Source organism: Pleurodeles waltl, chromosome 6 (assembly GCF_031143425.1).
Source record: "Pleurodeles waltl isolate 20211129_DDA chromosome 6, aPleWal1.hap1.20221129, whole genome shotgun sequence".
Classification (NCBI taxonomy): Eukaryota; Metazoa; Chordata; class Amphibia; order Caudata; family Salamandridae; genus Pleurodeles; species Pleurodeles waltl.
This window is the reverse complement of record NC_090445.1, coordinates 103,836,029-103,850,759: the sequence shown is the minus strand read 5'-3', so window position 1 is coordinate 103,850,759 and position 14,731 is coordinate 103,836,029. Positions and strand designations below refer to the sequence as shown.

Genomic DNA, 14,731 nt, shown 5'->3' with positions numbered 1-14,731 from the left:
GCGCACTCAAGGATTACTTGGTAAGACAAGAAAGGCAACGGGGAGGCGGGTGGGACCGTGAGGAATCCACAGGTAGCTAATGTATCCACCAGAAAAGTCGTTACCGAAGGTAAGTAACTCGTTCTTCTGATGGATACAACTACCTGTGGATTCCTCACCTAATGAATAGAGTCCCAAAGCAGTACCACGCCCGGCGGTGGGTGCCTAAATGGTCAAACCAAGAAATCCTGCAGCACTGACCGTGCAAAATGGCCGTCTCTTCTAACCTCAGAATCCAAACAGTAATGTTTTGCAAAAGTGTGAAGGGACGACCAAGTTGCGGCCTTGCAGATGTCAACCACAGGAACACCCCTGGCCAAGGCCGAAGTGCCGACTTAGCTCTGGTGGAATGAGCTCTAATGCCCTCAGGAGGATCCTTCTTTGCCAAAGAGTAACAGATTTTAATGCAAAGAACAACCCACCTGGATAGTGTTCTCTTGTGGACTGCCTTTCTTCTCCTCTTGCCCACGTATCCAATAAACAGCTGATCCTCCAGCCTGAAATCCTTTGTTCTATCAATAAAGAAGCTCAACGCTCTCTTTGGGTCCAGACGGTGCAGTCTTTCTTCCTCTTTGGAAGGATGAGGCGGAGGATAGAACGTGGACAAAGTAATTGCCTGAGCCAAATGGAAGGGTGAAACAACCTTCGGGAGGAAAGCAGCCTTGGTCCTCAACACCACCTTATCCCCATAAAAAGTTGTATAAGGGGGCTTTACTGATAAGGCCTGCAACTCACTCACTCTCCTTGCTGATGTTATAGCTATCAGGAAGACTGTTTTTAAAACCAAATACCTTAAGGGGCAAGAATGCATAGGTTCAAAAGGGGACCCCATAAGGAAAGTCAGGACCAAGGACAAATCCCATTGCGGCATAACGAATGGTTTTGGAGGATATTTATTTAGAAGACCTTTCAGGAATCTGATAACAATAGGGGATTTAAATAAAGATGGTTGGTCTGGAAGACATATGAAGGCTGACAAGGCCGATAAATAACCCTTAATGGTAGCCACTGCACAACCTTTCTGCGCTAGAGACAGAGCAAAAGACAAAACGTCCGATAGATGAGCATGCAAAGGATCAATCTGCCTCTCTCCACACCACGCAACAAATTTAGACCATCTATTAGCGTAGATAGATTTAGTGGAGTGTCGCCTGGCCGCTAATATAACATCCACTACCTCAGGCGGGAGAGAGAAGGAACTCAGGTTGCCCCGTTCAATCTCCAGGCATGTAGGTGCAGACTCTGGAGGTTGGGGTGTAGAACCTGCCCCTGCGACTGCGAGAGGAGGTCTGCCCTGAAAGGGAGACGGAGCGGAGGGCCCATTGAGAGTTGGAGAAGGTCGGAGTACCATACCCTCCTTGGCCAATCCGGAGCTATTAGGATGACTAGAGCCCGGTCCTGGCGAATCTTCCTCAATACTCGAGGAATCAAGGGTATGGGAGGAAACGCGTAAAGCAACTGGCCGCACCAGGTTATTTGAAACGCGCCCCCCAACGCTCCATGCATCGGATACTGGAGGCTGCAGAATAACGGACAATGCGCGTTCTCTCGAGTGGCAAACAGATCTACCCGAGGAAACCCCCACCTCTGGAAGATTAAACGGACTTGATCTGGATGGAGACGCCACTCGTGGTCTGCAGAGAATTGGCAACAGACTGTCCGCACGCACGTTCAAGACTCCGGCCAGATGGTTTGCTATCAAGCAAATCTGATGGTCCTTTGCCCAGGACCATAGTCGAAGAGCTTCTCTGCAGAGAAGGTACGACCCCACTCCTCCCTGCTTGTTTATGTACCACATCGTGGTAGTATTGTCCGTTAGGACCTGTACCGACTGACCACGAAGGGAAGGGAGGAAGGCCTTGAGAGCCAGACGTACAGCCCCGTAACTCTAACAGATTGATGTGAAACATCTGTTCCTCTGGAGACCAAAGACCTTTGATCTCCAGATCCCCCAGATGAGCTCCCCACCCTAGCGTGGAAGCATCCGTTATGACTGTGGCCACTGGTGGCGACTGCTGGAACGGCTTTCCTTGTGAAAGATTGTTGCTTGCAATCCACCACTTCAAATCCACAGCAGCATCTCTGGAGATCTTGACAGTACTCTCTAGATCCCCTTTGTGTTGAGACCACTGCCTTCGGAGGCACCACTGAAGAGCCCTCATGTGCCAGCGAGCATGCGTGACCAACAGAATGCAGGAGGCAAACAGACCGAGCAGACGAAGGACCTTGAGGACTGGAACTACCGCTCCATTTCGAAACATTGGAACCAAATCCTGAACATCTTGAATCCGCTGAGGCGGAGGAAAGGCCCGACCCAATGTTGTATCCAGTACTGCCCCTATGAACAGGAGGCGCTGAGAGGGCTCTAGGTGAGATTTGGGCTTGTTCACCGAAAAACCCAGGTCGAACAACAACTGGGTTGTTGACTGCAGATGATGCGACACAAGCTCCGGGGACTTGGCTTTGATCAACCAGTCGTCCAAGTAAGGGAATACTGCTATCCCCTTCCTTCTGAGTTCTGCCGCAACCACCGACATCACCTTCGTGAAGACTCGAGGTGCTGAAGTAAGACCAAACGGAAGGACCGCAAACTGATAGTGTTGCGATCCCACCACAAACCGGAGATACTTCCTGTGTGACTTGAGTATCGGGATATGAAAGTAAGCATCCTGCAAGTCGACAGACACCATCCAGTCTTCCTTGTTCAACGCCAAAAGCACCTGTGCTAGGGTCAGCATCTTGAATTTTTCCTGCTTGAGGAACCAATTCAAGATCCTCAGGTCCAGAATTGGTCTCAAACGACCATCCTTCTTGGGAATCAGGAAATACCTTGAGTAACATCCTCGACCCCTTTCCTGCTCTGGGACCAACTCCACCGCGCCCTTGGAAAGGAGGGCTTGTACCTCCTGTTCTAGCAACAGGAGGTGTTCTTCTGAACAATAAGAAGGGCGGGGCGGGATGAGGGGCGGGAACTCCCGAAAGGGAAGGGTGTAGCCTTTTCCCACAATACTGAGAACCCAAGTGTCCGTTGTAACAGTCTTCCATTTGGTGAGAAAATGCTGTAATCTTCCCCCTACAGGAGAGGAGTGAGTGGGAAATGGTGGAAGCCTAAGGCTGCTTCCCCTGCTGCACCCCGCCAGAGGATGAGGAAGAGGCAGAGTGCTGCTGAGAGGCTCCTCTGGTGCGGACCCTACCTCTCCCCCTGAAAGATCTATAGGGATGGGAAGAGGCAGGTTGCTGATATCTTCCCCGAAAGGAAGAGGAGGAAGAGCCACGCCCAAATCCACGAAACCTCCTGAAAAATCTGGAAGAGGCCGTGGAAGAAGGAGCTTGGAGCCCTAACGACTTAGCCGTGGCCCTGCTTTCCTTAAAACGTTCCAAGGCCGAATCAGCCTTGGCTCCAAACAGTTTGTCCCCATCAAACGGGAGATCCAACAATGTGGACTGTACATCTGCAGAAAAGCCCGAGTTACGGAGCCAGGCCTGTCTCCTTGCCACCACAGTTGTGCCCATTGCTCTGGCTACCGAGTCGGTGGTATCCAGTCCCGTCTGGATAATCTGGGTCGCAGCAGCCTGGGCATTTGAGACAAGATCCAAAAGACCCTGGGGAAGCTCTGTAAACGATGAGGAAATGTCATCCATCAGAGCATGAATATACCTCCCCAGGATACAGGTTGCATTGGTGGCTTTTAACGCCAGACTGCAGGACGAAAAAATTTTCTTCGACTGCGCCTCTAGCTTCTTTGAATCTCTGTCCCCAGGCACCGTCGGGAAAGAACCAGGCGCTGACTTGGATGGACAGGAGGCCTGCACCACCAAGCTCTCCGGCGTAGGGTGCCTAGATAGAAACCCAGGGTCAGTCGGAGCCGCCCGATACCTCCTGGCCACGGCTCTGTGAACTGCTGGGGAAGATGCCGGCCTCTTCCACACCTCTATCACCGGATCCAGCAGAGCGTCATTAAATGGCAACAGAGGCTCCGCCGCAGCTGAGGCCGGATGTAGCACCTCTGTTAAAAGGTTTTGTTTAGCCTCCACCACCGGCAAAGGCAGGTCCAAAAAACTAGCTGCCTTCCGTACCACTGCATGAAAGGAAGCAGCCTCCTCAGTATACTCCCCCGGGGACGAAAGATCCCACTCAGGGGAAGTGTCCAGCCCACTGGCCGACTCCAGTCCACGCAGCCCATCACCCGAGTCCTCTAGCTCTCCTTCCTCCAGGGCTCGTTGGTACTCCTGCTCTTCTAATACACGGAGAGCACGTCTCCTGGAATGAAGTCGCTGTTCAATACGCGGAGTCGACAATGCCTCCGCCGAAGTCGAAGATCGGCGCCGATCTTCAGAAGCCACCGACGCCGCGTCCGGCGCCACGGGTAACTTCGGCGCTGACAAAAGAGCAGCTGAAGCAGATGGACCCACCGGAGTCACAGGCCGAAATCCTGACTTCGACGTCGACGGGATGGAAATCCCCGGGGCCAATCCTTCTGAAGCCACCGGAGCGGCCACCGGCGCCGACACTGGCGCCGAGCCCACGTTCCCAAAAGGGAGAAAGGGCATAAAGGGTGCCGGCCGAAGAGGCGCAGGATCACTGTAAGGAAATGCCTCCTTGGCATGGTTGCCCCCTGACTTTTTGCCTTTGATGATGCTATGTTTACAATTGAAAGTGTGCTGAGGCCTGCTAACCTGGCCCCAGCATCAGTGTTCTTTCCCTAACCTGTACTTTTGTATCCACAATTGGCAGACCCTGGCATCCAGATAAGTCCCTTGTAACTGGTACAAGGGCCCTGATGCCAAGGAAGGTCTCTAAGGGCTGCAGCATGTCTTATGCCACCCTGGAGACCTCTCACTCAGCACAGACACACTGCTTGCCAGCTTGTGTGTGCTAGTGAGGACAAAACGAGTAAGTCGACATGGCACTCCCCTCAGGGTGCCATGCCAGCCTCTCACTGCCTATGCAGTATAGGTAAGACACCCCTCTAGCAGGCCTTACAGCCCTAAGGCAGGGTGCACTATACCATAGGTGAGGGTACCAGTGCATGAGCATGGTACCCCTACAGTGTCTAAACAAAACCTTAGACATTGTAAGTGCAGGGTAGCCATAAGAGTATATGGTCTGGGAGTCTGTCAAACACGAACTCCACAGCACCATAATGGCTACACTGAAAACTGGGAAGTTTGGTATCAAACTTCTCAGCACAATAAATGCACACTGATGCCAGTGTACATTTTATTGCAAAATACACCCCAGAGGGCACCTTAGAGGTGCCCCCTGAAACTTAACCGACTATCTGTGTAGGCTGACTAGTTCCAGCAGCCTGCCACACTAGAGACATGTTGCTGGCCCCATGGGGAGAGTGCCTTTGTCACTCTGAGGCCAGTAACAAAGCCTGCACTGGGTGGAGATGCTAACACCTCCCCCAGGCAGGAGCTGTAACACCTGGCGGTGAGACTCAAAGGCTCACCCCTTTGTCACAGCACCGCAGGACACTCCAGCTAGTGGAGTTGCCCGCCCCCTCCGGCCCCGGCCCCCACTTTTGGCGGCAAGGCCGGAGAAAATAATGAGAATAACAAGGAGGAGTCACTGGCCAGTCAGGACAGCCCCTAAGGTGTCCTGAGCTGAGGTGACTCTAACTTTTAGAAATCCTCCATCTTGCAGATGGAGGATTCCCCCAATAGGGTTAGGATTGTGACCCCCTCCCCTTGGGAGGAGGCACAAAGAGGGTGTACCCACCCTCAGGGCTAGTAGCCATTGGCTACTAACCCCCCAGACCTAAACACGCCCTTAAATTTAGTATTTAAGGGCTACCCTGAACCCTAGAAGATTAGATTCCTGCAACAACAAGAAGAAGGACTGCCTAGCTGAGAACCCCTGCAGAGGAAGACCAGAAGACAACAACTGCCTTGGCTCCAGAAACTCACCGGCCTGTCTCCTGCCTTCCAAAGAACTCTGCTCCAGCGACGCCTTCCAAAGGGACCAGCGACCTCTGAATCCTCCGAGGACTGCCCTGCTTCGACGACGACAAGAAACTCCCGAGGACAGCGGACCTGCTCCAAAAAGACTGCAACTTTGTTTCCAGAAGCAGCTTTAAAGAACCCTGCAACTCCCCGCAAGAAGCGTGAGACTTGCAACACTGCACCCGGCGACCCCGACTCGGCTGGTGGAGAACCAACACCTCAGGGAGGACCCCCGGACTACTCTCCGACTGTGAGTACCAAAACCTGTCCCCCCTGAGCCCCCACAGCGCCGCCTGCAGAGGGAATCCCGAGGCTTCCCCTGACCGCGACTCTCTGAAACCTAAGTCCCGACGCCTGGAAAAGACCCTGCACCCGCAGCCCCCAGGACCTGAAGGACCGGACTTTCACTGGAGAAGTGACCCCCAGGAGTCCCTCTCCCTTGCCCAAGTGGAGGTTTCCCCGAGGAAGCCCCCCCTTGCCTGCCTGCAGCGCTGAAGAGATCCGTTGATCTCTCATAGACTAACATTGCAAACCCGACGCTTGTTTCTACACTGCACCCGGCCGCCCCCGCGCTGCTGAGGGTGAAATTTCTGTGTGGGCTTGTGTCCCCCCCGGTGCCCTACAAAACCCCCCTGGTCTGCCCTCCGAAGACGCGGGTACTTACCTGCAAGCAGACCGGAACCGGGGCACCCCCTTCTCTCCATTCTAGCCTATGCGTTTTGGGCACCACTTTGAACTCTGCACCTGACCGGCCCTGAGCTGCTGGTGTGGTGACTTTGGGGTTGCTCTGAACCCCCAACGGTGGGCTACCTTGGACCAAGAACTGAACCCTGTAAGTGTCCTACTTACCTGGTAAAACTAACAAAAACTTACCTCCCCCAGGAACTGTGAAAATTGCACTAAGTGTCCACTTTTAAAACAGCTATTTGTCAATAACTTGAAAAGTATACATGCAATTGAAATGATTCAAAGTTCCTAATGTACTTACCTGCAATACCTTTCAAACAAGATATTACATGTTAAATTTGAACCTGTGGTTCTTAAAATAAACTAAGAAAAGATATTTTTCTATACAAAACCTATTGGCTGGATTTGTCTCTGAGTGTGTGTACCTCATTTATTGTCTATGTGTATGTACAACAAATGCTTAACACTACTCCTTGGATAAGCCTACTGCTCGACCACACTACCACAAAATAGAGCATTAGTATTATCTCTTTTTACCACTATTTTACCTCTAAGGGGAACCCTTGGACTCTGTGCATGCTATTCCTTACTTTGAAATAGCACATACAGAGCCAACTTCCTACAATCACCCAAAGAAAAGGCCAAAGGCCCAGCCGGAGCACCCCCTGGAGCCATCTGTTGGAAGATGGCATACATCGCATTCAAGAATGCGGAACTATCGGCTCCAGGGGTGGGAAAAGCCGGATACTGAGGTGCCTGTCTCGGAGGCGACCCCGACGCCGGCCTCGGCGTCTGCGCCGGAGAAAACACCTGAGGCTCCAATACCTCAATCACCGACGCCTGTCCAGGTGAAGTCGGAGACGCCGGAGAGGGCAACGGCGTCGAAGGATGCGGCGTAACCGTGGGACTGATCTCCCATGTCCTTCGGCGCCGATCCGAAGACCTGGAACGAGTCTCCTTCGAATGACGCCGAGATTCTCTACGGCGCCGGGAGTCTCGATGACGCCGATGTCTTGGAGAAGAAGACTTCTTGTGATGCTTCTCCTTCGATTTAGCCATAAACAGCTTCGCCTCACGTTCCTTGAGGGCCTTTGGATTCATGTGCTGGCATGAATCACAAGTCGAGACGTCGTGGTCGGAGCTCAAACACCAAAGGCAATCGGAATGAGGATCCGTCACCGACATCTTGCCTCCACACTCACGACAAGGCTTAAATCCAGACTTTCTCTGCGACATTATTACCACAGCGAAAGACTACGCAGCAAAAATACACTGTAACCAAAAAAGTAACAGTTGCTCCCTCGAAGATAACCGCTTCGAATGCACGGAAAAAAGGGAACTGACGTCCGCACGTCGTCGAGGACCTCTTATTGCCTGTATGACGTCAGACGGCGTCGCGTGGGCTAGAGTGACGTCCTCGTCGACGTGCAGAGACTAGTAAGAAGATTTCCGTCGAATGCTGGCGCCATGGGAGTATTCATTAGGTGAGGAATCCACAGGTAGTTGTATCCATCAGAAACAGGAGAACTATGGATTTGCTGCACTCTCCATATAATCCACCATCTGCTGCATAATTAGCAGATTTCAACCAATATACATTTTGAAATGGATAAAAGTTTTTTATTTTTTTATTTTTTAAAGTGCCAAATGTGAGCTGTGCAGTTGGCAGACCCTTTGAAACTTCAACTGCTGTCCTTTCAGTTATTGATTGCATCTTTCAGATACTAAACTGTGGAGTAGAAGTGAAACTTCTGCCTCAAAATGATCAATGGCAAAATAGTGAAATGTCACAGCAGAACATTTTATCATTTGCCATTTTTTCACAATTTATATTATGGCCGTCCATTCCCACGCCATACAATGTACGTAGCCTGAATAGGTCTTTGCCATAGGAAACTCTTTTTGCTGCTGATCCTATGACCCAATATGTTTAGATAACTTTTCCTGTCGTTCCTTTTCAGAAACGTTTCTTCCGAGTTCAAGCACAATGGACGCATCTCATACCCCGCTTCTCCTTTTATGCAGTGGAACTATCAACACAATGCCTAATCTTTCTGAAAATGTTTAGACTCTAGAAGGAAAACTTAAACAAGAACATATACTAAATCCATCATTAAAGCTTGCAATAACTATTCCTTTGTAAATGGGCATTAGGCTATTTGCTTTCCTTTTGTTTATTTGTAACACCTTTGTAAGGAAATGCCTCCTTGGCATGGTTACCCCCTGACTTCTTGCCTTTGCTGATGCTAAGTTATGATTTGAAAGTGTGCTGGGACCCTGCTAACCAGGCCCCAGCATCAGTGTTCTTTCCCTAAACTGTACCTTTGTCTCCACAATTGGCACAACCCTGGCACTCAGGTAAGTCCCTTGTAACTGGTACCCCTGGTACCAAGGGCCCTGATGACAGGGAAGGTTTCTAAGGGCTGCAGCATGTCTTATGCCACCCTAGGGACCCCTCACTCAGCACATGCACACTGCTTCACAGATTGTGTGTGCTGGTGGGGAGAAAATGACTAAGTCGACATGGCACTCCCCTCAGAGTGCCATGCCAACCTCACACTGCCTGTGGCATAGTTAAGTTACCCCTCTAGCAGGCCTTACAGCCCTAAGGCAGGGTGCACTATACCACAGGTGAGGGCATAAGTGCATGAGCACTATGCCCCTACAGTGTCTAAGCCAAACCTTAGACATTGTAAGTGCAGGGTAGCCATAAGAGTATATGGTCTGGGAGTCTGTCAAACACGAACTCCACAGCACCATAATGGCTACACTGAAAACTGGGAAGTTTGGTGTCAAACTTCTCAGCACAATAAATGCACACTGATGCCAGAGTGCAATTTATTGTAAAATACACCCAGAGGGTACCTTAGAGATGTCCCCTGAAAGCATACTCGACTTCCAGTGTAGGCTGACTAGTTTCTGCCAGCCTGCCACACACCAGACATGTTGCTGGCCACATGGGGAGAGTGCCTTTGTCACTCTGTGGCCAGGAACAAAGCTTGTACTGGGTGGAGGTGCTTCTCACCTTCCCCTGCAGGAACTGTAACACCTGGCCTTTGTTACAGCGCCACAGGACATCCCATCTAGTGGAGATGCCCGCCCCTCCGGCCACTGCCCCCACTTTTGGCGGCAAGGCTGGAGGAGATAATTAGAAAAACAAGGAGGAGCCACCCACCAGTCAGGACAGCCCCTAAGGTGTCCTGAGCTGAGGTGACTCTTACTTTTAGAAATCCTCCATCTTGTGGATGGAGGATTCCCCCAATAGGACTAGGGATGTGCCCCCTCCCCTCAGGGAGGAGGCACAAAGAGGGTGTAGCTACTGCCCTCCCAGACCTAAACACCCCCCTAAGTTCAGTATGTAGGGGCCCCCAGAACCTAGGAAACTAGATTCCTGCAACCTTAACCAGAAGAAGGACTGCTGACCTGAAGCCCTGCAGTGAAGACAGAGACGACAACTGCTTTGGCCCCAGCCCTACCGGCCTGTCTCCCAACTTCGAAGAAAACTACAACAGCGACGCATCCAAGAGGGACCAGCAAACTCTAAAGCCTCAGAGGACTGCCCTGCAACCAAGGACTAAGAAACTCCCGTGAACAGCGGCCCTGTTCAACAATCTGCAACTTTCTTGCAACAAAGAAACAACTCTAAGGACTTCACGTTTCCCGCCGGAAGCGTGAGACTTTCCACTCTGCGCCCGACACCCCTGGCTCGACCTGCGGAAAACCAACACTACAGGGAGGACTCCCCAGCGACTGCGAGCCCGTGAGTAGCCAGAGACGACCCCCCAGAGCCCCCACAGCGACGCCTGCAGAGGAAATCCAGAGGCTTCCCCTGACCGCGTGTGCCTGTAACAAGGGACCCGACGCCTGGAACCAACACTGCACCCGCAGCCCCCAGGACCTGAAGGAACCGAACTCCAGTGCAGTAGCGACCCCCAGGTGACCCTCTGCCTAGCCCAGGTGGTGGCTACCCCGAGGAGCCCCCCCCCGTGCCTGCCTGCATCGTTGAAGAGACCCCCGGGTCTCCCCATTGCTTTCAATACAAAACCCCACGCCTGTTTGCACTCTGCACCCGGCCGCGCCTGTGCCGCTGAGGGTGTACTTTCTGTGCCTGCTTGTGTCCCCCCCGGTGCCCTACAAAAGCCCCCTGGTCTGCCCCCAGAGGACGCGGGTACTTACCTGCTGGCAGACTGGAACCGGGGCACCCCTGTTCTCCATTGAAGCCTATGTGTTTTGAGCACCTCTTTGACCTCTGCACCTGACCGGCCCTGAGCTGCTGGTGTGGTAACTTTGGGGTTGCCTTGAACCCCCAACGGTGGGCTACCTTGGACCCAACTTTGAACCCTGTAAGTGTTTTACTTACCTGTGAACTTAACATTTACTTACCTCCCCCAGGAACTGTTGATTTTTGCAGTGTCCACTTTTAAAATAGCCTATTGCCATTTTTGCCAAAACTGTACATGCTATTGTGATTATTCAAAGTTCCTAAAGTATCTAAGTGAAATACCTTTCATTTGAAGTATTACTTGTAAATCTTGAACCTGTGGTTCTTAAAATAAACTAAGAAAATATATTTTTCTATATAAAAACCTATTGGCCTGGAGTAAGTCTTCGAGTGTGTGTTCCTCATTTATTGCCTGTGTGTGTACAGCAAATGCTTAACACTACCCTCTGATAAGCCTACTGCTCGACCCCACTACCACAAAACAAAGCATTAGAATTATCTCTTTTTGCCACTATCTTACCTCTAAGGGGAACCCTTGGACTCTGTGCACACTATTTCTTACTTTGAAATAGTATATACACAGTGTAGGAAGTTGGCTCTGTATGTGCTATTTCAAAGTAAGGAATAGCATGCACAGAGTCCAAGGGTTCCCCTTAGAGGTAAAATAGTGGTAAAAATAGATAATACTAATGCTCTATTTTGTGGTAGTGTGGTCGAGCAGTAGGCTTATCCCAGGAGTAGTGTTAAGCATTTGTTGTACATACACATAGACAATAAATGAGGTACACACACTCAGAGACAAATCCAGCCAATAGGTTTTGTTATAGAAAAATATATTTTCTTAGTTTATTTTAAGAACTACAGGTTCAAATTTAACATGTAATATCTTGTTTGAAAGGTATTGCAGCTAAGTACATTAGGAACTTTGAATCATTTCAATTGCATGTATACTTTTCAAGTTATTCACAAATAGCTACTTTAAAAGTGGACACTTAGTGCAATTTTCACAGTTCCTGGGGGAGGTAAGTTTTTGTTAGTTTTACCAGGTAAGTAAGACACTTACAGGGTTCAGTTCTTGATCCAAGGTAGCCCACCATTGGGGGTTCAGAGCAACCCCAAAGTTACCACACCAGCAGCTCAGGGCCGGTCAGGTGCAGAGTTCAAAGTGGTGCCCAAAACGCATAGGCTTCAATGGAGAGAAGGGGGTGCCCCGGTTCCGGTCTGCTTGCAGGTAAGTACCCGCGTCTTCGGAGGGCAGACCAGGGGGGTTTTGTAGGGCACCGGGGGGGACACAAGCCCACACAGAAATTTCACCCTCAGCGGCGCGGGGGTGGCCGGGTGCAGTGTTAGAACAAGCGTCGGGTTTGCAATGGAAGTCAATGAGAGATCAAGGGATCTCTTCAGCGCTGCAGGCAGGCAAGGGGGGGCTTCCTCGGGGAAACCTCCACTTGGGCAAGGGAGAGGGACTCCTGGGGGTCACTTCTGCAGTGAAAGTCCGGTCCTTCAGGTCCTGGGGGCTGCGGGTGCAGGGTCTTTTCCAGGCGTCGGGACTTAGGTTTCAGAGAGTCGCGGTCAGGGGAAGCCTCGGGATCCCCTCTGCAGGCGGCGCTGTGGGGGCTCAGGGGGGACAGGTTTTGGTACTCACAGTCGTAGAGTAGTCCGGGGGTCCTCCCTGAGGTGTTGGTTCTCCACCAGCCGAGTCGGGGTCGCCGGGTGCAGTGTTGCAAGTCTCACGCTTCTTGCGGGGAGATTGCAGGGTTCTTTAAAGCTGCTTCTTTGGATAAAGTTGCAGTCTTTTTGGAGCAGGTCCGCTGTCCTCGGGAGTTTCTTGTCGTCGTCGAAGCAGGGCAGTCCTCAGAGGATTCAGAGGTCGTTGGTCCCTTTGGAAGGCGTCGCTGGAGCAGAGTTCTTTGGAAGGCAGGAGACAGGCCGGTGAGTTTCTGGAGCCAAGGCAGTTGTTGTCTTCTGGTCTTCCTCTGCAGGGGTTTTCAGCTAGGCAGTCCTTCTTCTTGTTGTTGCAGGAATCTAATCTTCTAGGGTTCAGGGTAGCCCTTAAATACTAAATTTAAGGGCGTGTTTAGGTCTGGGGGGTTAGTAGCCAATGGCTACTAGCCCTGAGGGTGGGTACACCCTCTTTGTGCCTCCTCCCAAGGGGAGGGGGTCACAATCCTAACCCTATTGGGGGAATCCTCCATCTGCAAGATGGAGGATTTCTAAAAGTTAGAGTCACCTCAGCTCAGGACACCTTAGGGGCTGTCCTGACTGGTCAGTGACTCCTCCTTGTTGCTTTCTTTGTTCCCTCCAGCCTTGCCGCCAAAAGTGGGGGCCGTGGCCGGAGGGGGCGGGCAACTCCACTAAGCTGGAGTGCCCTGCTGGGCTGTGACAAAGGGGTGAGCCTTTGAGGCTCACCGCCAGGTGTTACAGCTCCTGCCTGGGGGAGGTGTTAGCATCTCCACCCAGTGCAGGCTTTGTTACTGGCCTCAGAGTGACAAAGGCACTCTCCCCATGGGGCCAGCAACATGTCTCTAGTGTGGCAGGCTGCTGGAACTAGTCAGCCTACTCAGACAGTCGGTTAAGTTTCAGGGGGCACCTCTAAGGTGCCCTCTGGGGTGTATTTTGCAATAAAATGTACACTGGCATCAGTGTGCATTTATTGTGCTGAGAAGTTTGATACCAAACTTCCCAGTTTTCAGTGTAGCCATTATGGTACTGTGGAGTTCGTGTTTGACAAACTCCCAGACCATATACTCTTATGGCTACCCTGCACTTACAATGTCTAAGGTTTTGTTTAGACACTGTAGGGGTACCATGCTCATGCACTGGTACCCTCACCTATGGTATAGTGCACCCTGCCTTAGGGCTGTAAGGCCTGCTAGAGGGGTGACTGACCTATACTTGCATAGGCAGTGAGAGGCTGGCATGGCACCCTGAGGGGAGTGCCATGTCGACTTACTCGTTTTGTTCTCACTAGCACACACAAGCTGGCAAGCAGTGTGTCTGTGCTGAGTGAGAGGTCTCCAGGGTGGCATAAGACATGCTGCAGCCCTTAGAGACCTTCCTTGGCATCAGGGCCCTTGGTACTAGAAGTATCAGTTACAAGGGACTTATCTGGATGCCAGGGTCTGCCAATTGTGGATACAAAAGTACAGGTTAGGGAAAGAACACTGGTGCTGGGGCCTGGTTAGCAGGCCTCAGCACACTTTCAATTGTAAACATAGCATCAGCAAAGGCAAAAGGTCAGGGGGCAACCATGCCAAGGAGGCATTTCCTTACACACAGCCAACTTCCTACAACCTTACTCTAACTTTCTGTTGTAAAACCTATACTTGGGTGACAGGATGAGTGGTAAAATACAATCGCCACTGAAATTCTGTAAGTTTAGGTAGTTGCTTTCATCAGTCTGAACAAGCAAGGCCATAAATAAGACACTGGTCAATTAAGACAATATTTGAGAGACTGGTCAAGTCAATACTGGGAAAATCCATACAGGAATTATATATTTGAAAGCCTGATCAGTTTAATCAGTAAATGGGTGTTACAATAAAAAGAAGCCTTGGTATGCTGCAACTCCAGGTTATGGGCTCAGATTTTAGACCTACCTGTGCAGTTCTGAATCTTCTGGATAAACCCTCTAGAGATGGGAATTGGACGGGAGAATTTCAAGAAGAAACAGGAAGGGAGGTCCACACTATTGGCATTCGTGACAGAGGAGAAAGAAGGTGTCCTGCAAATCATCCATAAAAAAAGGCAATGTAACAACTTGCTTTCAATCCTGTTCCTTTTAAAAAAAAATATTTGGGGCAGTCAACTTGTCTACGCATGGCAGGCCCCTGA

The 14,731-nt window shown here is 51.0% G+C and overlaps 1 protein-coding gene across 2 annotated transcripts in view; it reads right to left on the bottom strand.

Annotated features, from left to right (window-relative positions):
* Positions 1-14,731, bottom strand: part of MED1 (mediator complex subunit 1) — a 489,425-nt gene that overhangs the window by 366,972 nt on the left and 107,722 nt on the right. For both annotated transcript variants that reach the window (XM_069237453.1, XM_069237452.1), the window contains exon 13: positions 14,497-14,621. In XM_069237453.1, the coding sequence (XP_069093554.1) occupies positions 14,497-14,621 (125 nt within the window). The remainder of the gene's footprint in view (positions 1-14,496; positions 14,622-14,731) is intronic.